The sequence below is a fragment of the Struthio camelus genome, chromosome W (assembly GCF_040807025.1).
Source record: "Struthio camelus isolate bStrCam1 chromosome W, bStrCam1.hap1, whole genome shotgun sequence".
NCBI classification, from domain to species: domain Eukaryota; kingdom Metazoa; phylum Chordata; class Aves; order Struthioniformes; family Struthionidae; genus Struthio; species Struthio camelus.
Genome location: NC_090981.1, coordinates 38,936,455 through 38,961,015, shown reverse-complemented (window position 1 = coordinate 38,961,015; position 24,561 = coordinate 38,936,455). Strand labels below are relative to the sequence as shown.

General features: G+C 40.0%; 1 protein-coding gene across 17 annotated transcripts in view; it reads right to left on the bottom strand.

Moving 5' to 3' along the window:
- Window positions 1-10,814: 10,814 nt before the first annotated feature.
- LOC138060865 (hyaluronan and proteoglycan link protein 1) overlaps window positions 10,815-24,561 on the bottom strand; it is a 67,781-nt gene continuing 54,034 nt past the window's right edge. For 10 of the 17 annotated variants that reach the window (XM_068925849.1, XM_068925851.1, XM_068925845.1 and 7 more), the window contains 2 exons: window positions 21,733-22,035; window positions 10,815-14,672 (listed from right to left, as the gene is read on the bottom strand). In XM_068925849.1, the coding sequence (XP_068781950.1) occupies window positions 14,383-14,672; window positions 21,733-22,035 (593 nt within the window). In that variant the 3' untranslated portion in view covers window positions 10,815-14,382. The remainder of the gene's footprint in view (window positions 14,673-21,732; window positions 22,036-24,561) is intronic. The other 7 variants (XM_068925848.1, XM_068925859.1, XM_068925847.1 and 4 more) reach the window with 1 other exon arrangement.

Below are 24,561 nucleotides of genomic sequence, written 5' to 3'. Positions count from 1 at the left end.
TCAGAACGATGTCAACAGGGAAACACCTATTGCATTCAAAAATGCAATTAGGCTTCTTTTTTTTTTTGGTCCAGAAGGGATCATTTTCATTACCTTTCATGTAGAATTTGCACTCCAAAAAACCATGAAATTTGCCCAGTGACTTCCAGTCCTAGCCCAATAACCAAAATATAGGGTTATGTGTTAAAAAGACATCTGGTTTTGATTTAAAGACTAGGAACTTAATTTAAGCTGATGGAGAATTTCCACATATGACAAATTCCATCAGATAGATTAGCTTCAATCTGATTAAAACAATACTTTAGAATTTCTTTGATATTATATTTATTCTTTTGGGGAGTAAGAGAAGAACTAACAGATTCTTTTTTTAAAATTTTGCTGTGAACTTATGAGTTAGTACTGCCAAGTTTTCGTTATAATTACTTTTTATATTAGAAGTCAGTCACTAATTCAATATAAACTTAACGTAACTGGAGTTTCAAATATATTCAAAGTGAGATTCTTAGATACTGATCTAAACTCATTATGAGCACAAACTGACATAGAGTAATAGCTATGTGAGTTAAAAAATAAATTAAGCCAATAAATGAAGTGTGGGAATTAAATGGCACATCCTGACTCAGTTTTCATTCATTGTTTTATTCGTTAGTCTCGGTGCATATGTCTCTCTCTCTCCCTCTTACTAAATATAGCGTGTATCAGAGGCCTAGCAGCGCGCACAGATCAGAGCAGCAACTGAGAATATGTTGTCCTTTAGAAAGGTCATAGGATTATATTGTGGCTCTGTCAAATGGACTGTCGGAGTCTGACGAGAAAATGCATCTAGGCAAATTTACATTTCAGTGATAGATTCCAGACACTGGTAATTCAAAAGCTACTCTGTGAAGTACAATGAACATGGTAAAAGGGCTAAATGCAAATACAGTGCTTCAAAGTTACTTTGGGTAGTGGAGCCAGTCATCTATATCTATGGTGTCATCTGGAGTTATGTAGTGCTACTTGGCGGTCACAATTATCAAATTTTCCTTCTCAACCCCCCTCTTCTGTGAACAACAGAAGAGCAATAAAATATTGATTCAGCTTTGGAGGGTGTCAGAGTGCAGAACTCTGTAGTGACCTTGCTTTGAAGGACTCATTTTTTTGTTTGGTGTTCTGGGATGTAAGTCTTTTTGTGTTCGTATAGGTGTGCACCAGGGAAGGTCCAGCTGAAAACCATCTAATGTAACAGCGTAAACCTAGAGAAAGTGGAGGGAGAAACAGGTTTCTAATTTTCCTCCATTATGAATAGCTAAGAAGGCTAGGGCTGCTAAATGGTATTCCTGTGGCCAGCTGTGCCAATCGACCTCTTGCGCAGATGCAGGTGGCGCATGTTGGCTGACCTGAGAGCTGTCCCAGCAGCTTGACTGGGCAATGCCATGGGGAGCAGTCATTCCCAGTGGGTAGGAGCAAGGTGGCAAGGAGAAGCCTTCTTCAAGGTCTATCTGACCTTTGCTCCAAATAGCAGTAAGAGAATATCATATAATAAGACTTGATTTTTTTTTTTTTTTAAGCAGGGAGAAAGAAAACAGATTAGGCAGTCAATGACAACTTTTTTTGGCATGAGAGGGAAGGAGTGAAGCGTGGAGACAGAAGCATCAGGCTCCTGAACTCACCAGTCCCCAGGTAGAAAGTGCCCTGAGCTTCCCTTCGATTTCTCCTCCCAGGCTGGAAAAGACACCCCAGCTGCTGCAGTGGTGGAGCAGCAGGCGGGAGCTTCGAAGATGGGCAGGGGCTGAGACCAACTGAGGTCAGCTGTCCCTCCTGATGCTTCCCTCGCTGCTGCTCCGGAGCATCCCTCAGGGAGACCTGGGCAACAAGGAATCCTTTCCTGCTGTGGCAGCTTATAGAGCTAGGCTATTTTCTTTCTCTGGTTTGGAGACACCATTAAAAGGTGTTTTTCTTGTAATTGGTTGGAGCAGTGTTTTACTAATGTCTAGAACTGACTTCCTGAGCAGAAATCTTACTTTTATAGAGGGCCATACATTTAAACTCAGAAAAAATTTAAAGGGGTTGGGGAAAATATTTAATCCTCTACCCTCCAAAAAATATACTATTTTCTATATTTTTTGGTTTTGGCAAAGACTGAAGTGGATCCCAGCCAGCAAGTAAGTAAAATACAGTGAAAGACTGTCCTTGTCCACATGTTTAAAATGGACTACCAGAAATGCATCATTTTTTCCAACATTTTTGTTGGGTGGAGTGCGGAAGGTGATTCCCCCTTCACACCCTTACACAAATATTTATACAGAACTGCTTTACTTTAACCTGAAATGAAAATTCTGAGAGTGCTTCAGAAAGCCTGTGGTAGGAAATAAAAATTGAAAACAATTTCCATTAAATTGCTGGCTCTGAACACTGTGTCATGGGCTTGGCATATATTGTGGGTTTTGAGTGAAACAAACGGCCATACAGAAAACCCCGAAGTCCTACACTCGGTCTTCACAAAGTGTCTCTGTTACTCAAGAACCTCAGGAAAAGGAAAGGAGGAAATGCTTTATTGCCTTGGGAGGGTACGTTAAATAAGCTTGCTGTCTTTTTCTACCTCCTCACTGAAAGGCAAGAGAATAGTGAAAGGATACCGTATCTAAGGAAAAATCCATAACATCATAGGCACAAAGGGAATGTGTAATGGGTCATAGGACAAGCACTTTTTTCAAACATAAAGAAGTCTTTTGTAAGAGGATGAAAGGTTTAGGTTTCCTTGGTTTGTTAGAGCTGAACCAAGTCTGTCAATGCTTTCCACTCCTAAGCTAGCAAGGGGAAAAAACAGGAGCAGGTCTAAATTCAGTACTTGGGAAACGGTACTGACTTGAGCACTGCATTTAGACCTGTTTCTGTTTTTCCCCTTGCTGGGTTAGGTTAAGCCTCATGATTCTGGAAGGGCCCATTCCAAAATGCCACGGTCAGAGGCATTGGTGCCTTATAAGGACAGAGCTGAGATCACAAACTGATCTCAGCTGACCTCCCTGGCCTGAAGTTACCTGCCTTGGATTTCTCACTGGTGGCACAGCACCAGCAACAAGTTGCCCTGGTAATGGCTCTTGTGAGTAAGTCAGGCTTTCTGGGCTAAATGAGAGGTGCTTAGGCCCATGCATCTGTCTTAAGTCCCATCTATTTATAGGTGACAAATCAGGTCACAGGTTAGCCACTCCCTCAACATCCCTCTCCCGGGTCTGCTTGCCTGTATAGGGGCAGCTACATGTTCTCCAGCAATTCCTCTCCTACTGCACTTAGCGCTGCCGGAGCAGCAGACTGATAAGCGCTTGGTTGGCTTAGTATGATAGAAGCTGGGGGGGGAAGGGGAATACCGTTCCTACCTGTGCGTACAAGAGGATAAATACTGGAGAAGGAAAATAATTATTTAATGCAAAAAGCATGGCTGAATAGTAAGCGAGTAAAATCTGGGCCTGGATAAAATCAGGCTGGAAATCATAATGATGTTTTGCACTGTCAGAAGAGTAAGGCCCTGGGACAGCCTCTGATAGGAGGAACGGAGGAGGAGAATGCCTGTATCGAGCTGTGGCTGCTGAGCTGGCTCGTGCGACGTGGCTCCCCACGACGGTGAGGGACGGGGCCTGGCGGCTGGGTGATGCCTTGCAGCATGGGTGCTGCGCTGCAGTGCAGCGGTGCCCCATCAGCACCCACAGCACCGTGGGGCCCCTTGTGCCTCCCTGAGACACCACCAGCCTTCCCTTATACCTCAGGGCTCAGAGTCTGGCTAATTTGTGCAGAAATATTAAGTAACTTGGTGGGGCAGAGACACCTTGGAGTCTTTGTTTTCATCTGACCGAAACGCTGAATTTGGTTTCTTCGCTCAGTTAGTTTAGATCAGCTTCAAAAGAAAGAAACAATAAAATATGTATGCTACTTTGCATTTTTAATACTTATAAATAGGCACTTATGAAACAGACAGGGAATCTTTAAACAGCAGAACAAATGTTATAGCGCTATAACAAATCGTTGCAACGAATCCTTGCTGAAGACTTCTCATTAATAAACCATTACTTTGCACTTGGGAAATGCGGTAGGTTTATTAATGTGGACTTTTAATCCCTGCCGTTATGGAAATATTTAGCAGTATTGCTCAGTTGCTCGATCTTGGAGTTTTCATTCATAAGTCTAAGTCATGTTTCCTAGATATAACTTTTAGTCTAGCTAAATAGAGTTTAGGTAAAGAGTTTTATAAAAGTGTTTATGTTGTTGGCATAGTTTAAATGGACTTCTACTTCAAAGTTAGGCTGAAATGATTGCCTGATCTGTAATGGAAGTGAAACTTAGAAAATTATGCAAGAGTACAAATAAATTTCTAATTGGTCATGGCCTTGTTTTGAGCTGACACCTGTAAATTTTGTCCCCAGTGTAGTCACAATGGAGACCGTTACCACGTGCAGGTAATCGCAGTTTTGTGGGGTACAAGTTTTTCCAATTTCTTCTGTGTAGATGGGTGAGGCAGGGCCATGTTGGGTCATGTGAGGGATGAGATGCATCTGATGTGGGTCATATCTCCAGGGAAAAGCTATCATCACATGGGGCTTTAATGGGGTAATACACCTTTGAGCAGGGGTCTTGTAAGCTCACGTGGAGACAGGAGGCTGAGGGGTGTGTGGCTGTATGTGTAAGGAAGAGGCTACCCCATGAGCAGCGGTGTGCAAGAAAAGTCCGATACACATCTTGCATGCAGTGCACAAGTCCGGGTGTATGACACCAGAATCTCCGTTTCATTTTTGCTTTGCTGTTTTGCTTTTCTGTCAGATATTATTAAACTGGAATAGTCTGTAATGTTTTTTATGGTTGCTAACAATAGTATATAATTTTTCTTGTCTTTCTATTTTAGGGTGGATTTGCAGAGCTGAGATTTTTGGTGGCTTTCTTTAGGAGCAGAGCAAGCTGGAAATGAGATCATAACAGATTTGTTTCTGATGCCTGGCTGGGTCCTTATCTGCCACAGTTTCATTGCTGTAATACTTGGTCTCTTTAGAAAATAGGAAAGCTGGCCCTGCAGGCTGGACCTGGGTCTTACTCGGTAGGCAAAACTCTGTGTGAGGCTGGTGGAGATATGATTAGGAATTGCCAAAGTGTCTCCCTGGGCAAAGCGCCAGCAGGTTTTAACCCAGTGATCGCTGGACACGTGCTCAAAGCTTTCTTTTGATATTGATGCTCTTCCTAAGGTCTTGCCTTTAACTTTCTTATTTGGGGAAAGTTATTTAGAAAAGTATGGAGAAGGCTTTGCTTAGTCTCCCAGATACTTTAAATCTGTTTCTAGCTGGGAAGCTGGAAGGGAGATTGTGTTCATCTCTGAAAAAAATGTCAAGGTAGCTCAAACTCAGTCTTGTAACTGTCAATATCTTATAACGCCAAAAATGATGGAGATGGAGAAGGGATTTTCTTTTTAGAACAAACTGAACATGCTGCTGTGGAAGAACACATCTGTCCTGGAGGCATAATGAATAATTTAGGATTTTGCTATGGCGCAGGTGTAAATTACCATTGAACACCCCGTTAAGAGGCCAGTGCTCTGTAGCATCAGCTGACATCCACAGAGCACACATGTGCCTAATGTTGCTAGGCACCTGGTGTGGCTGTGTGATGGAGTGCTGTGTGGCGCATCACACTCCTGATCCTGCAGCATGCTGGGGCTGTGCCTTCGCCGCTGTCCTTCTCCCCCAGCTCTGTTCCTTGTCTGTCAGCACTGGCACCCAAAGGGCGCCTGCACGTGGCCAAGGAGGGGAGGTCTTGTCCTGTTGTACGTCTCCTGATGGGGTCCGTGAGGGACTAGGATGTTTTTTAGGAAAAGCAGAAAAAGTAAGTTACATCTTAGCACCAAATCAGGTGAGAGAAGAATTTGAAAGGAGGCCCCTTGTATTACAGGGTTATTTGGCTGAGTGCCTCAGGTTATTTTATTTATTTAATTTTTGGGAGGACTGCAGTAGTGGTTTACTTGACTTCCTGAGGTTCGGATTAAGTCTCACTTCTTTTCCTCAGCAGCTCCAAAGTTTCAGCAGCTCCCTGTTCAGTGTGCTGCCTCTTCTGGAGCAGGTTATTCAGCAGTTCCTCCTCCAGGCATTGTAAGGGGGATAAGGAAAAGGCTAGCTTAAAGCCAAGGCCTTTGCTTGAGAGCAGTGCCTCCAAGGTGCACGCCAAAACTCAGCATTGCAATATCTGCTTCTACTGTGAATTTAGCCCTGGTGTGCCTGCTACCTCTCATGGAGACAGGCTGATGATGTGGGCTGCGCTGTCACCCAAGCATGGCATAAAGCAATGGAAAGGGGTGGCAGGGTTGGTATATTCTTGGTATAGTTTTTGTATTGTAATACATTTCACAGTGCAGGTGCCGACTCTTCCAAGGATTGCTGGTTGTGGTAATGGCTAAGAATACTTATTTTCATGTTTGAATAACAACAGGGGTGCAGATGTTCCCAGATGTGAATCCTGCCACAGTGACCTATGTTAGTGAGCCGCTTCAGAATTAATATAGTGTATTGTTGTAATGTATTGACCTGTCAGGATACACTGTTATAGCTACATCTCTATACTAAAGGACACCAAAAGATAGGCCTGTATTCATAAAGGATTAAATTTAAGCAGCAATAATGGAACAGTCCATAGTGAAGCCCACAAAGGTGCTCACATGTCTACTCCTGCACAGGGCTGGCAATACTGCAGTGTTGGCAGGGCTGAGCACCTTGATGACCCTCGTGCAGATGTGGCTGTTTGGAATTCAGCATCCTGCCATCACCAGGCTTTGGAAAAGGTTCGGATGGACCCATTCGGTGCCCCTACTGTTGTGACTCCTTTTCCTTTAGCTGTATTTCAAGCAGAAGCAGTGATTCAGCTCTCTATATCCAAAGGAAACACTTAGGCTTTATTTATACTGGCAAGCCTGGGATGGTTGCCAGTTTCTCGGTTGGGGTTCCTGCCCTGTATGGAGCTGAGTCCACCTCCTGGAAAGGCACTTGCCTACCTGCATGCCTTGGTTTCTGCAGGCAGGAATGCCTTGGCTCAAAGGATCTTATGGCACACCATGGCTTGGTCCTTAACGTGAATAAGCAGGAGACTAAGTCTTACATTTATGCCACAGAGCACACTCCTCTATTGATACATAAACCTAAGCCCAGGAGAGGCTTTCAGGCTGTGAATTCTGCATTTTCTTCTGTGATCAAGCTATCTAAGGGCTCTTCTCTTCAGCATTTGCTAGCTGAAGTGTTTCTTTCTCAGTTCATGCAGTTGCTGTGAGTCCCAATCTAAGGGATTAATTCTCCCCATTAAAGGACGATCTTATCCAGCAGTGGGCACTTACCTTCTTGGGGCTGCAGAACTTCCTGTGAAAGTGCCCAAGTCCCTGTGTGAATCTCTGGCCCAAGTTTCTGAGCTGTTAGGTTAACATTATACAGGAGATTTTTTTTCTTTTCTACACATGAACTTGGATGTTTTAACAGCATTTTAGAAATGAAGACAATCCAAGTACAAATTTGTGTTGCTAATGCTACTGACCCTCCATGTTTTAAAATTCCCACTATTACCTTACTTAAAAATATGCTAGTCTATGAGAAGTACCAAATTCCCTCTGAAAAAGCTTGATAGAACTCCACCTACAATTAATATTGTACAACCAATTACTGCATTGCTACTGCAACTTACACCTACCTAAGAAAAGCCTTTTGAAGAATGCGTCACAAAATTGGCTAAAAATAATCAAGTTCATTTGTACTCTGGATGGTGTGGAAACTGAAATGCTGAAAGATGTACAGGAAAAATAAATATTTTGTGTTCATTTTAATTAAGTATGATTTTCAGTTGTATAACTCATCTGAGTATTATCTCAAAGAAACTCGGTGTTTCTTTTGCACGGTGTTTCTTTTGTAGAGTGTATGAACAAATGATTTTCTTTTGCCAGAGTAGATAAAGAATCATATGCTATTTTTAGAAATTCTTAAATCTGGATACAAGTTTTCTGGACAAATTAAGCCTTGAAAGTCATGTTTTAAAAATCAGAAAGACAGTCTTTCCTTGTGCAATCCTAGATGCATTCATTTTATGATAATTATTTTTGAGATAATTTGATGTTTGGAAAAGCAGTGAGAACTGAAATCCTTTTTATAGCTCCGTGTTTTCTAGTTGAGGCCACTCTTGGGCATTAGGATATCACCTTTTGGTGTGAATGTGTTACTATAGAGTGAAGAAGCAGAGAAAGAAAAGAAGGGTTAAAACATATTCTGAATGTTAGTTTTGTGCTGAGTATTGTATTTTTTCAGGAGTAAAGATCCCAGCAAACTCCCTTGAGATGAGCTGGTGCATTAAAGCTTGGCTATACTTGATTGCAGTCAGCAACAGCACAAAATCTTATTTTAACTGGCTTTCCAGACAAACAGTAGTTGGTGCATGCTAATAATGTTGTATTGCGTTGATAACTAACGGAAGAAATGTATTATTTTCTATAACGAATGGACAGAAACCGGATTACCTGGATCTTAAGGAGCTGATCAGGGTAGAACCACTTGATGAAATCAGTGGTTCATTAGTTTTGATTTGATTACTGATTTGGAAACTGACTGTGGAGGCTTCTCTAATCTTTTTTTTGTAGTGCCATTTTGAGAGATTTTGTACAAATGGTTTTAAAACATACTTTTAGGATTACCTAGCTCTAAGACTTAGTTTGGGAGCCCTTTTGCTTTGATGCCTAGAGTTAATGCAGAGCAGGCTGTATCCTTCATTCATATTTACATGCTTTAGGGCATGTTTTGGCATGCAAGGTTGGGCTCTCCAAGTTGGAGTCACTTCAGAGCAAAAGCTGTAGGGCTCGATGCAGTGTATTTAGCTTGTGTAGATGTGCAGCTGTCTTAAGGTGATGCAAGCATGTTCTGCCGGCAAAAGGGGCACTCCTATCTCCTTTGTGCTTCTGACCTACAAGCAATCAGAGCAAACGCAAAGCCTTTCTGCTCCAAAGGCACCAGTGGAGCTGCAGTGCCTCGGTGCTCCTCGTGCTCTGCTGTTTAACTTCCGCTTGCCCATAGGTGCAAAAAAATGTTCAGAAAAATGAAGCAGAGTCATTCTCAGACCAGCAAATGTGAAGCTACCTACTATTATTCCTTTGTTTTTCATAGTTCAGTATCATTATTAAGATTCTACTGAATCTACTATTCTTAGTTTGCATCCTTCTTCTCTTCTGCCTCTTCCCCTGCTTTTTCAGGGCAGTTTTCTTGTTAATTTTATTGTTTCGATTGCTAGTGAAAAGTATCTAAATCAGGAGAACAAACAAAGAACTAAAAACCCCAGAAGACGTATGTGAATGTCAAGAAAAAGAATAGTCACTGATCTCTCCTGTTTGACAACATGAATTATAAACTCATTTTATACTGGAATTTTGAAGTCTGCCATCATCAGAGGCAGCCGTTGATTCAAAAGCCAGTTCCATTAAAATGAAGACTGGTTCATTTCTCTGCTTCGTGTTTGAGTTGGAACTTAACAAATTTGAAATCTGATATCTTTCTCCATTTAAAAAAATCACCTTTTATTTTTTTCCAGCTATGAAGGAAATCTGAATGAAATTAACTGGAAAGTGAAGGGTGTCGTGTAAGTACAGTGAACAGCAGCACAGGAAGTAATGAGCTGAAATCCCTTACAATGTACCTATTTAGCTAAAGGATAAAAAACAAGCAGTTCTTATTTGATTAGTATGAAGGCCTACTCTTTTGGGTTTGTTTGAATTAAAACAAAAGCAAAAAAACCTATCAAATACCCCCTGGACATACTGGAAAGCAAACTACTGCATAATTCATTAGCTTAGTCTCATGTTGGGACTGTTGTTATTAGTCAAACATTTGCCTGCCTCCAGTACAGTACTGAAGAAATAGATGGACTTTACATTTTACTCTGTAATGGCTTTACAGATTGAGACAGTCTTAGACAAAAAGGGGAAAAATATTAGACTCAAAGGGCTTCTAATGAGAATTTCCTACTTCCAGTTTGAGGCTTGATGAAGAAAAAGAAGAAGTGTTACCCATATGAAAACTATTTTAACTAAATTGTTAGAAAATAAGGGGAGGTTCATCTCAATCACTTATAAATTATAGTATAAATTTCCCTTACTCTGAGTGAACAGGTTTTCTAAGTTCTTTTTCATCTATTTTAAAACATGGATGATATACTGGAAGTTTCTAGAGGATTAATATTTCTCAACAAAGTGGTGGTCTCTATATCACTTTTAGGGTTCGATGTCCGGGACAGATGGGTAAAAGAATGAAGAAACAGTGTGATTATAAGAGGCTGAAAATCGGTCCAGTGCTTTGAATAGCTAATTCTTTTCTTGACAGTAGAAATCTTTCTTGTTGTACATTACAAAGGGGTGGGAGTTGTGTGCTTTTAGTTTTTAAGACCATAAGATTATAAAAGTAATTTTGTAATTTTTTCCCATACATGAAATATTGTTCTTCATCCAATTTCTAGAGATGCATATGCAGAGTGTAGCACCAACCAGGAAAAAAAAGGACTTCCTTATTTATATTTTATTTTCTTTTGGAAGATGGGAGAGAAAGCAAAATAAAAAGTGGAACTTTCAAAATGCTTCAAAGAAGCATAAACCAAATGCTTTGGAATATGTTTTTCTTTACTGTAAATCATATCCATAGAGTAGACTCTCCTCTGCCCCCTGATTTGTAATCACTTTATTTACTATGGCAAAGCAAGTATTTTCTTACTTTAATCATTTCCTTTTCTATTTGTCTTTTCTGGGAAAGAAATAGAAGAATGGCCGATCAATAAGAAAAAATCATCATATTGAAAAGAACAACATGATTTAATTGTCATTCACGGGCATTAAAATTCAGATACATTGTGAAATACAATATAATGACAGAGCACATGAATTGATTCTAATGATAGAATTTTCTCCAAAGAACAGAAAATAGCACAGACTTTTATCCAGTTCTTAAGCTGCTTTTAAAGGTTTTTATCCAAGCACCTGGCTAGCTTATTCAAAAACTAGGAAACATCTTGACCTTTAATATTATAAAAGGAAGTGGAATCAGTAACTGTGAAAATAAATAAAATTCATGTATTTTTATCTATTTGTGCCCATTTCTCAAGTAATCATACACTTATTTTTTTTAAACCTGCTTCCATTAGAGCTATTTTTTTCATACAGACATATTGTCATCAAACTATCCCATTAACTTTATCTATTATAATAATATATAATGTCATATATCTATACAGTGATCTAAAACTAGCCTGTTCCCAGATTGGACTATCGAACTTTTCCCAAGTAATATGAGGAATGTAAAATCACATCCTGAGACTCCATTACATGAATATTTAATTCCGAGTAAGCAATGTCTTCGGTGTGAACTCGTAGGTGAGTAACTGATAAATTTGGCCACTTGTGATCACACTACAGCTCAGGGTTGCTCCAGAGGCCAAATTCTGCCTTCTGCTGTGGCCTCCTCATGCTGCCAGGTGGGAAGACCTGACTGCTGGGGTTTCCCCGGAGCTGAGGGGAAATGGTTGGGTGGCGAAGAGCCTGCTCAGCCCCAGCCCGAGTGGCTGGTGACCCCCAACGTGGGCACGTGGCTGGGGCTGTGCGCCTGTCCGAACTGGAGATGGCCTGAGATTGCTGTAATCCAGGACCTGACCAGTCATCTCTAGCATGTAACAACGTTTGCGAGAGGCCAGATTTTCCATTCCCACAGCACCTGTGGTCTAGCAGCGAAGGCGTGTTAGCCAGCTCTGAGAACGGGTCAGATGTCTACGTTTCTGGCACACTGGAGTTCTCAGTCGTGCAAGAGATGTGTCTGCGTGAAACCCTGTGAAGTTTTCTTGAAGAGAGGAGGAAAAAAATCTCCTTGTGTGTCCCTCTACCACTGTGCAATAGGAAGACTGTGCAATCTCCTTTGGATCAGGCAGATCTTGGGGAGGAGAGAGCCAGCTGCGTAAGGGGCTTCGCTCTTTACAGCAGCTCAGGTTCTAAGGGGGGTGGCAACCCCTCTGGGATACTCCTATGGCTTTTTTCATCCCACTGCCTCCCTATCTATGCACCAGAGGTGACTAGGAAATACTTTTTCAATTTTTTTCCCAAGGATTAGATGGGGGAGCAATAGGTATTCCTCTTGGTTGCAGTATAGTCTTTTATATCCTGTTCCTTCTCCAGCACAAATATTCTCCAGTCCTCTTCCCCCTCCTGCTTTTTTTTTTTTTTCCCAAAGTGTTTGCAAAGGCTTCTGAGTGGTCCAGGAAAATGTGTGAAATGAACATTGGTTTAAAAAATGGCTGATGGGGGAAGCTTATATGGGTTTTGGGGCTTGACCTGTGACGTATCTTTATTTATAACTAAGCAAAAGACTTTCAAGAAAACCTGACTCCTAGTGGATTTTTCAAAAGGGAGTTTTGGCACTGAGATTGCTTCATCTGTACAGTATAAGCAAATATCCATATTGGCAGCAACTCAGCAGGATGGAGATTTGCCTCCGAGCTCGATGGGAACGAACTCCAGTGTAATACCTCTCGCACTAGGGTAGCTTTCTACTACAATCCTCTCATATATTCTTCACGGTTTATCCAGAGTTTTACAGTGGGACTGCAACCATTTCGAGAAACAGATTTATTTACTCACGTCCATGGGAAAGTAACTACACAAAAGCATTCATGAAAGCATACCAGTTGTGCCCTACTTGGATAGTACTCCTATATCTCATTTAGATATGGAAACAATGGGAAGCTATAAAACTTTATGTAATACAAATATTGGTCCTCTGAAATCTTCATAGTCAGTAAGCACAGAGTAGGAAAAAAGCTCTAAGTTTTTAAGTGGTAGAACCAATACTGGAGAAGGAATTTCAAAACTGCCTAAGAGATTACTCAAGACCAAGATGTTTTTAATCAGTGGCCTCTTTTTATTTATTTATTTATTTTTGGATATCCAGCTGGAGACACTGTAAGTGGAGTAGATTTTCAGAAAGCCTTGAGCACCCACTCTTTTAAAACTGGTTGCAATAAGGTATCTGAAGATGAGCACCGAGAACTGCTGCATCCAAAATAAGTTTGCATCAGAAATCCAGATTCCCTCAGTTTGGCATTTAGGGAGGACTTAGTGCTTTAGGCAGCTCTGAAAATCCTAGGCACTGTGCGCAGTGCATGTTTATCTCTGACACTGGCAGATACAGGTAAACATATTCCACCTAGACCATTGTGGAATTAGTGAAATGAAGAATTTCAATAATTTTCCTGTGAAAATTTTTAACTAAATAATTCTTCTAGATAAAAATGAAATGTAAGAGAGGAAAGAAAGTGTTTTTTCTCCTCTAAACATAAATAGATGGTTTCAGCTTCTTATTTAATAATCTTGTTATAAGACTTTATCATTTTAATGTTTTTCCCAATGTTTATTCTTGTGATGTGTAAATAGGAAAGAAATATTAAATATTTGAATGTTCTTTCATTAAGACAATAACATTTCAAAGGCTAATGTAAAATCAAGCTGCTAAAGTTTACAGTTTTTCTGTCCAGCAGTTCATTTATACAACTGCCCTGAGTAGATGCTATATGCTGCTTAGCAAATGGCCTTTAAGAGTTTAAAAATAACTCAGTAAAGCTACTCAAAGGTAATACAATACTTCTCAGGTATCTTTAATGTGAGTTCAGAAGAAAACAGAGTTTTCTCATTAGTTAATTATTCAACCCCTCATCGATGTTTTATAGACAATAAAAACACAATTGAAATGTTCAGAATTGTGCTTGTTGCTATGTATGGGATCATGAGCTTTTTTTTCAGAAAGGCAAGTTTTTAAATGGTTAAACATGCCCTATTTTGGTGGACTGCTTTAAATGTTGCTTTTATTAAATTGTGTATTGTTCTCATTGGAAAACAGTTCCTTTCTTTTTTTTTTTTTTGAAAAACCTCACTGACCCTTTATTAGCAAAAGATTATCTTCAAAACTGCAGATATAATTAATTTGCGGTATATCTCAAACTAGTACAAATGTGTAAAATTTGTGCTTGTAAAAGCTTCTGCTTTGAGTAGCCTTACATTCTGCAAATGAGTCCTAGCAATTGTCAAGCTCTATTGCATGCCCCATTCATGAAAAGTATGGGATGATGTAGCTTAAAGAATTTGGCTCTAAAGCTTCCTTACCTAGAGCTTCCATTAAATTATATTAATTTAAAATATCTATGGAATGATACTTTTACAAAAATATTAAAAAAAACAAATTAATGGGTTGGGTTTATGAAAATGACTCTTACAGTAAGTAAAAAAGGTTTATCACAGTTTTGGTAACTTGCATGAGTTCATATCGAAAAAGAAATCTTTCACATGTTCTTAATGAATTTAAAACTGTTGTGCTCTAGGTATTTTCAGTTGTATGCTCTGAAACAGTAGACACCATACAGCTTGTGCTTTTTATCAGGGAAGCCTACAAAGCGAACTGCTGCTTCATTAGGGCTGCAGCGTTTTCTTGGCCTAGAGATTGGGTAGCGGACGCTGCCGTCAGCCAGCCAGCCAGCGTCACAGCGGTCATATCCTAGCAGTTTCCAGGCAGCAAATATCTGGCCAACTTTAGCAATCTGTGCCCCATCCTTCAAGCAAGCCTGAACAGCTTCATCGTAGGTCAGCTTGGTTGGGTGTATTAGGTAGTAAAACCGACCTATCAAGAGAAAGGAAAAAAAAAGAATTATTAGTGACATGGACAAGATGCTATGATAAAGATGGCTTTTAAGGAGAAACGGGGACGTTCACTGCAGAATTTGACTTGTTTGGGACCATGTAATTTATGCTTTGTGCTGTTCAAATATTTTAATTTTATGTATAGTGGGTTTATAAATAATAGAAGCAAAAAATACACGTATGAATTCATGCTAACTTAGCAAGCAAGGGATCCCCACCCTCACTTCATTCAGTTGTAACTGAACTGTTGTAATGCATTTTTATTTTGCCTGTACAGGTAGAAAAATAGAAAGAAAAAGTTTAAGGGAAAGAGATGATGGAAGACACCCTGGGATTTAAAGGATGGCTTGAATTCTGCATCTGGCTTTAAGGTGAAAGATGCATTTACCAACAAGGTCTCTGTGATTTTCCAGCAAAACCTCTGAAGAACCCTATAGACTTCAGCCAAAACACATCTCATACGGCTGTTGCTTATTGTTAGAGAAGGGAAATTAGTTAAATGTCTAAAGTAGTATAACTCCACATTATGCTTTCAGCATAAATTAAAATCCTTATGAATTTTCTTCTCAGAAGCACAGCACAGTAAGAGCTGACCTTTGGTAGTGTTTGGGTGAGGGTGGCTAGAGGTAACACATGCAGTTTTACTCTTTGGCAAGGCGCTGACCTTGTTTCTGATTAAGTACAAGCACAATCTAAAGTTTTTCTGCAAGAAAGCTGAGATACTGCACAGCTTCTCAGAAGCAGAGTTTGAACCTGCAGTAGATCAAAAACATGCCTGTCCTAAGTCTTCATTACCAGAGTCAAAAACATTTGCAGCGGTTCTGTAACTCTGTTTCTTTTTAGGCTTCAAAGGGCATAGTCTCACCATAAGATGACATTGAACTGATAGTGCTAGTAAAAAAAAAAAAGTGCCCCAGTCTCAAGGTAATGAAAACATATGCCAGCAAGTAAAGCTCATAAAGGAAGTCTCCTGTACTAATCCATAAGCCGCAATAATGCAAACATTAGTTTCATTTATCAAGGCAATATAAATTCATTGTATGCCTTTCATTCATTATACTCAAGGTTATTTATCATGATTGGATTGACAGTTAACCAAGTGCTAGGTAGAAATGGATTACAGACGAATAGCACTTAGCTGCAGGAATAATAGTTTCTAAATAAGTCTGCAACATTTTCCATCTGACTGTTTTCTAAGGGCAACTCAGCTGAAAAACAAAGCCATTTATCCTTGCAAGGCTCTTGTTCTAATTCCAGGGCACACGCTTTGCTTCTTGATTAAAAATGTACTCCAAAATAATATCCTTTTGCTTCCTCATAAAAAACAGGCAAACACACAAACCAAGTTCTGCTCAGTTTCAGGTTATTTTCTTGGTGAAGAAAAAACAGTGAGAAAGATAAAGACTTATTTGAGCTCTATATCCCTGCAAAAAACACAGCTTTTTTAAGCACAGAAATGTCAGGTCGGATGACAATATAATGATAATTGAATGAACTTTATGTTAAGGTTTGTAATTTTGCACTAGGACAGGAATCACTTTTTAAAAATGTAGGCTCTGATGGTGAAGAACCTTTTAAACAATTTCACTATTATCAGAGATGATATCCACGATGTTTCAAGAGAAAACATTACTTCAGAGAGTAGGCAATCTACCCTTTTGTAAAATGCTTGCTTCATTCTATTTCAGCAAGTTGACAGCATTTACGTGGTGTTGCTAAAGAGAATGTTTATTGAGTGGAAACCTGCTCCTGCTATATTATTAAGAGGTTTCCCCAAAGCAAGGAGGATTTTAGACTTAGGGGAACAGGGATTTGGACTGATAGTGTGTAAACTTCACCTAGCTTATTAGTTGCTCTTCAAACCATATGTCAGTGGAATGTAATTTCCTAGGGATTTGCCATAAGGTCAGGTTTTTGACATATGACATCAATCATAAGAACTCCTATACTCTGCCCCTTCCTTAAGTAAGAGAACTTCGATAATCAACCTCATGGGGGAAACGAAAATGTGTATCCAGAATGATTAAATAAAATACTATCAATAAACCCAGTGCAGATTTGCTGATTTTGCCTGCCAACAGGCTAGAAGGATTCCTAATGTGCTGACTTCTCAACCTCGATATTTATTAAGGTATTATTTATTTAATTATTTATTTGTGTAGAGGGAGATGGAGAGATTGTCTGTCTCATTAATACCTGCTAGTTAGGTCACTCCTACAGAGGATAAGCGTGCTTGATCTGACGCCTCACTTCCAGTCATGGAGCAGAGGGTCTCCTCACACCTAATTGTACCTCAGCTGTAATGGGTATTTTAAGCTTCTTCACATAGCATGACAACAAACTTGAACACTTGACCTAAATACCTGCAGCCTTGTGACTGCAAGAGCTTGAGCGATGCACTGCCAGGGGAGATTTCCCCAACCTCAGCTCTAAATCAAAAGAGCAGAGATTTGAGGCTAAGTTTTCACACTGCAGCCCAGGTTCTTGGCAGCGGGCAGCGAAAGGCAGTGCCAGCCCGTCTGCTCTTTCTGTGGCAGGAGTTAATGCAACGCCTTGGAAAGAAGGCTCTTGGCCGTGCGCTCGGAGGGGAGGCCCCCAGCCGGCACAGCCCATCCAGCGGTGCACCCAGCTGTGCCACGCGGGCAGTGCCCTTAAGAGATTCACTGAGCGCAGGCCTCCCTTTGCAATAGACTGTCCATATGTGCGCCAGGAAGCTTACAGCTACAGAAATGAGGTAAATTGTTTTTCCGCGTCTCCATTTGTGGTTTCATACGGCAATAAAAGACATTCTTAGCAGCCTGCAGGATATTTCTGTAACTTGCCCATCACGTAGAGCCAGTCCTCTGCTCAATAGCCTCGAATTCAGTGTATCTTAATACTAATAGCATACGGCTGAGCAAGACCGTTTCTTCAAAAGTCAGGAAGATATTAAAAATATGAGAAGTGAGATGCTTTCCTTTCCTTTAATGAGAAGATCCTGATAATTATTTTGAAATAAAGTGATGATCTAAGGTAATTGACTTCAAATTGCCACATTAGAATATATAGGAACAGTTTTAAAAAATCCTCTTCTACCCTTCCCCCCATTAGCAGTGAGTCCAGTGTTTCAGAAGCACTGAATTTTAAAAATTCCGTTTTTAAGAACAGATAGGAAACTTCATTTTGTTATTTTTACTTTTCTTTTTAAAACAATGGCTACATATTCCCAGTGGCTAAACAGTCCCTTTATCCGGAAAGGGCAAATGAGCGGTGAGTATACATTATGCAGAAGAGGCTTTATGTACTGTTCTCCCATTTAAATGGAGTTGGTGGTTAACTTATCATACATGTTATCGTAATAAATAGGTGGTTCACAGCTGCACTTTTAACAAGATCCCATAAAATTCATTCTTTGTACTTTTAACTTTGTTAACATAAGAGACTTTTGCTTGATTCTGCTAGAACTGAAAAAAAAAATTGTTTATGCATTGTGATTCTATGTGCAAAGCATATAACAAATGCACATTAATGAGCAGAATGGGTGAAAGAAGCTCTACTTATAGCTTTTTTTTTCTTTCTAAACTTTTAATTCTATAGGAGCTGATAGTTATGTTTATATTTAGCTCCCCTAACACCTGCCAGTCCAAAAAATTCCCATGACTTTTCTTTGAGAAATCACCGACCCCTTTCAACAAGCTTTTGAAATTAGGCAAAGAGTAAGCACTTAAACTATACCTTTACATATTCTTTATCCCATACCTTTCGGGGGCTCTGAAGAAGACTGGGGCAGCAGGATTCACCTGCACTTATTCCTCTGAATCGGTGTGTAGCAGCCCCCCTTTACCTCCAGGAGGGAGCATATGAAAATGAAGTAGCTCCATTCCTCGGGGCAGGGAAGAGGGAGAAATTGGGATGGGTTGCGACCCCCGTTAACTTGCAAATGACGGCAGCTTGTCCCACCACATGGAATATGAGCCTGCAGCTCTTCCAGAGAGACCATAGACTAAATTGGCATCCACTGTGTAGGACGTGCAGGGAAGCAAACCACTGTGAGGGCTGCGTAGTGAAGCACACGGATGTCAGGAAATGGCAAAGTGGCAAATTCTGCTCAGATGCTTCCCACTTGTGGGATATTCATTTTCAATAGTCTTTATCAACTGAAAGAATCCAAAAGCAGGATGAGAACCGTATTGATAGTTATTTCTTTGGAGGGAGAAAGATTATATGCTCTTTCAGAATATTTTAGGGGATAATCACTATCACAGCTGGGACCTGAAATCCTGCTACACTGCTTGTACAGAAAGGGACCAAGTTGTATCTTTCCTGGGCAGCCATACCATGTTAGTCCTTGAGCTCTGAGTAGTAAGTATTTGGAGAGCGCTATGTTAATGTTATTCTTTGTATAATTGTATAAAATACATCACTACATATTCTTATAAACTGGGTCAATTGCTACTACCAGTATTTACATAGTATGTGACACATTTGGGGGTTTTTTGCTTTGCCTCTACAGTCATAAATCACTTAAAGTTCTTATTCAAAGAAGCAGAATGATTTGAGTATGATACGGTTACACAGGCTAAACAAAATGTTTAAGTTGTGTACTTACACTAATCTAAGAAAGACGCTGTCAAGGGTAATTTCATAAAGTACTATGATTATTTTATATTGAGTCGCAGACAAAACTTTGCTGAAGTGATTTCCCCGTGCAGTTAACTGGAATGTGTGCAGAATTCTTACTAAGGGTATCAAAACAAATTCTTATCCTTATTATTTAGTTTATTCAATTGATCACAGTGGGAGTCCAGTCACTCCAAAATGAAAATACCAAATCTGGATTTGAACTCAACTGCATTGTCAACTATGTTTTCATTTTTGACCTTAACAGCTGAATGTAATTTTGCTGTTTTGGATCCTTCTTCTTCAGGTAAAAGACAAGCTTTGTATATATTTTTGTCAAAGACTTTTTATTTTTGACTACTGGACTATGTAAAAATGACTTATTTTTGAAATTTCCCCTGAGATTATAAAGTGTTTTTGGTATTCCTTTCTCTAAATTTAAACCTCACACACCCTCATTCTTTGCAGCAGCTCACACAACTGACACTTTCTGAGATTTTTTTTTTTAAGCTAGCATTACAATCCTGTGATCCTAGGGCTCTTGGCATTTCTCCAGGTCTCTCATATAAAGTTGAAAGCTTTTCTGTTTTATACTGTCAACAGATTGCAGCAGTCATTCCCACTGCTGGAAATGCATGGTGTCCTAACTATATCTCATTTTTCTTGGCTGTTCCTGAGCTGAGGGAATCAATAGTGCGTGTATGACGGTTCTTCACCACTGCAGGAGTAGCTCTTTGCCCATACCCTCTATCACTGACAATTGCGAGCTGGTTGCAAAATGGGCCATCATAAGCCTTTCTCTTTACAGTGAGGAAGCTGATGAAACTGTTGAACAGACATAAGCTATCTGAAGCGTTGAGGTGAAAATAGAAGCTGGGATTTTGGGACGGTTGCTGGGGTTACTGCAGATATTAGGGTATCATTGGGACGTGAATAGTGGAGGACATAGCTGGGACATGGAAGGATAACATCAGCTGGGGAGGAGCTGGAAAGGAAATGAAAGAAGCAGAAGTCCAGATTTCATGCTGATACCTTGGGAGACTCATACAGCACTGAGTGGGAGGGGACCGGAAAAGATGGTGCCCAGCTTTTGGTATTACCTTGTATGTCCAGTTATTAATGGCTTAGTCTAAAGAAGGGGGCTGGAGGTTAGTTATTAGTAGTCATAAACATTTATTTTGCAAACACTTTAAATAGTGCCGCTATTGCCTTTTAAACATATTCCTTGATTCATTTATTTCTCCTTGTTATTTCTTTAGTACAGGGTTGAATCTGTATATAAGAGATGAGCTCATATAGGATTTAGATTTACACAAATTAAGCAAGAAAAAATGAGCCAACATTTCATAGAAAAATGTGGCACGATAAGAATCAGATAAATATTTGTTTCAGATTGCATCCAGCCTAACTTTTGATATTGTTGGTTTGAGGGTTTGGGATTTTTTTTGGAAGGGTGGAGCAGACTTAACATTAGAGTATATCTTCTGAGAGCAAGGTTTGTGTTTATTTTTTTTTGTGTGTGCTCAAGGACAAACATACTTCATTGTGGATAAGCAAGCTGAGCATAAACAAAAAGAGCCATGCTCCTTGTTCTGGTTGGGCTGCAAGCCAAACATATGTGAGGTTGGATAGAAATTACCCACAAGTATAAGGTTGTAGAAGATTGTAGACTGCTTTTGCATATGTTCCCTTACAGTGTTCCTCTTATTTACAGTCACAGTTTTAAAACCTTTTCAGCCACTAGATTAAACCTTAAATGATAACAAGCTGAGATCAAGTCATTTCTGACCTAGAGTAACACCTACAAATAGCTAAAAAGCTGGCAGTCACTAAACTAAGGTTTGGAGCACGCCAAGTTATAGCAAAAGTGGACAGGTTAGGGCTTTGGCAGGGTACTGAGATTAGGAATCTAAATTATTATGCATAAAAGCTAGAAATAGCTGTGCTGATAAGGAAGTATTAGTCATATGAGATTTGGTTTATGAGCTGGACTTGCAACAGCAACAGCAGAGACATGAAGTTGCAATCAGAGTTTTGTTTTGGTGTTATATTAAAGTTATAAAACATCATAATTATAACTGAATTCAAAAGGAAAGCTCGGTTAAAGGAGTTACGGTTTCTTCATGACTTTAACTGAAATAAACTGGGTGTATATCAGCATTAAAGATATATATACAAATTTTAAAGAGGTGAAAGTGGAGGTATTTGAAACTGCTGCCAATATAAACGCTAAGTTTTACAAATGATCTATGTGAACATGTGGTGAAGACAATTTTACTGTTGACATGCGTGTCTCAAAATTCAGCAATAACACTTTCCAAAGCTAACATAAGCTTTGATAAGTCACATATCATTTGCTGCCCTTTGCTGCCATTGGAATTACTTTCTTTTTTAAGCTTAGCAATGGTCTTTTACAAGGTAGAAGCGACTAAAGCTCTTACCATTGAAGTTCGAAGTGAAACAGAAAACATCGTATCTGCTTTTATCTTTATCCCAGAAGCCGTAATTCCTGACCCCCGGCACGGTGTTCCTGCCGCCGCAGGGCTCGCGGGGCTTGGTGATGGGGTACTGCACGGAGCCGTCGCTGAGCCAGCCGGCGTTGCACCAGTCCAGCCCCGCTCGCCAGGCCTCGTAGAGCTGGTCGAAGGCGGCGATGACGGCGTCCTGGCCCCGGCACGCCTGCTGGGCCTCGTGGAAGTTCAGGTTGTACCGCCCCAGCCGTGGAGAGTACGGGAATACCACACCTGAGTCGGCAGAGAGAGGTTGAGTTACGAGGGGTTTACTCACTGAAGGTGCAGAAGGACGGGAAACATCACTTGCCGTCGTCAAAAGGAGAAGTAAAGGTTAACCCTGCACTGCAGCAGAATATTAAGCTGTTTTATTTCTGGGGTGAAATGCTCAGCCAGGAAATCAGTCTTTCTATTTGACAGGGGGATCCGAGTGCCCCCTGGCTCGCTTGACGGGCTCCTCTCCCCATAACCCTGTCCTGCTCCTGGCGGGAGCTGTGCCAGCTCTGCACGCTGCTCCCATCTGCGGCTCTGCTCTCCCTGCTGTGATCTCGCCCCTGCCCTCCGAGAGTGCTTAAAGATGAGTGGAGCTGATAGAAATTTTGCAGCTAAATGTTTTTCATCAGAGAATGTCCATTTATCAACTGTAAGGTAAATTTCTCATTTTGATTAAAAAAAAAAGGTAGAAAAAAAGCCTATTCCTTTTTTTCCAGGATGGAATTTGGGCATTTTCTGATACTCCTTTTGAAAGAAGTAGTATAGAGGATAGTAATATGGAGTATCATGAGCTATTCTTTTTAGACACAGACATTAAAATAAAATGTATTTGTTGACCTAAAAGTGCTGTTTTCCCCAGAGAAAGTGATGTGAGATGCCGTATCTCCTGCCACTGCTATGGGCACAGCTGATGTAACTGAAGAGCATGTGCTGGAGAGCTCACGGCACTGGTGAGCTCTGGCACGAAGGCACAGATCTGCCGATGCTCCCTTGTGCCCCACGTGGGACGTGGGACACAGGCCACCACCTTGCAGCCCACAGCTGCGTCTGTGCCCTATCTGCTGTGAGCCATGGTAGCAGGTACGTGAGAGACCTTCTTGTGATGGAGAGTGCCCAAGCAGGGATGGGAAACATGGGGGCACCTCCAGAGCTGTTTCAGTAATGACATTTAATCAATGTCATTGCCTTTTTCTTACAGATTTGTCCACTTTGCATTTTCTGTTTATTTTACAAAAAAATCTCTGTAGGTAAAAATTACTTCTTGAAGCAGGAAAGAGGCTTCAGAAAATGTTGACGAACCACCTGCCCACGTGGCTCTGATAAAAAGCAGTACAGAGAAGAGAGAGATTTGAAACAAAAGTTTTGATCAGATCACCCTAATCTTTGGCAAGGTTTAGAAATTTAGCCTAGATCTAAATTTTACAGTTGTCTTTAGCTTAGTTTTTATAATAAGCTGAAACAAAATGGTATCAGAGAAGAAGCAGCTCAGGATGTTTATTCTCAAGCATCTCTGTAGAACTAAATGGTGTAGGATGTAGAAATACTAAAGACAAGATAACACATTAGGAGATGAGCGAAAAGCTTTAAACTGGTAAAGACATCTATCTTTCTTTTTATTTTTTCCCTGCTGGTGAATTCTCCTGCCTATAACAAGTTCCTTGTCTCCAAGGCAATGTAGCATAGGATAGAGAAATTACATAATGGTCATGCTCAACTGTCACCATGCAATGAAGTCATTCTTCTTTTTGATTCAGATCCTCTTTGGTATCTATTCCACTGGTATCTTAATGTCTCATTTCTTTCCCTTCTCTCCTTCACCCATCTATTGTGCAGGTAATGTTATTTTTATTAAATAATATCTTTGCTATTACTAAATGCAAGTGTGTCGGTCCAAGAAAAAAAGCATGCAAACATACACTTGGCAGGGTAATAACAAACAAGATTTTGTTCTCTTTCAGTAGTTAGCTAGAAAGTCTTCTGACTTTCGTCCCTTTTGTAAATCCTTTGTTAAAGGGCTTTTGAGTTATTAGCTGTTCTGTACTGTAAAATACGAATGATATGTAACACATTGTGTGCTGTTAACTACAACTTTATAAATAAGAAGCCATAAAGGTTTCATGTTCATTCTGGATCTCTGAAAAAATTTTTAACCATTTGTTCTGCCTTTTCTCCCTAGCTAATGGCTAGAAATATTAATGGCTATAGTAAAAACGTAGCAAGTGCCAGAGGAGTCCAAGCTTTAGTACTTTATTAGAAATCTAATGCTTATTATTTTTCCAGAACTATACCTCCCCAGAATCTTGACTCCTGGTCTAGTACATGTGTTTGATCTCCATGTATACGTCAAAAATCCTAAAATCACCAGAGATGGTTATCCATTAGTAAAGGTTTAAACTCATATACTTCTAAAGACTGAGCAACAATTTACCAGAAACTGTTCAAACAGATTTGATTCCTTAAGGTTTCCAAAATCACTTTTTTTAGATGTTTAAATATGGATGTAGATTTGTTACAAATGTACTTGAGTTTGACAGTTTGGGCCATAATGTTTTAATAACATAAATATGCACAGAACTGTAATATTAGCTTTGGGCTATATTGGGCTAGAAGCTGATTTTTGTTTGAGTTCATCTGCAGTACAAGTCTGCAACTCATTAGCATTAATTTCACCCTGCAGATACAGACGGGGTAGCCATCAGTGATTTTATATAGCAAAATTGACCTTATGAAGCTTTGTGCGGCTTTGTGTTATCTTGCATCTTTGCT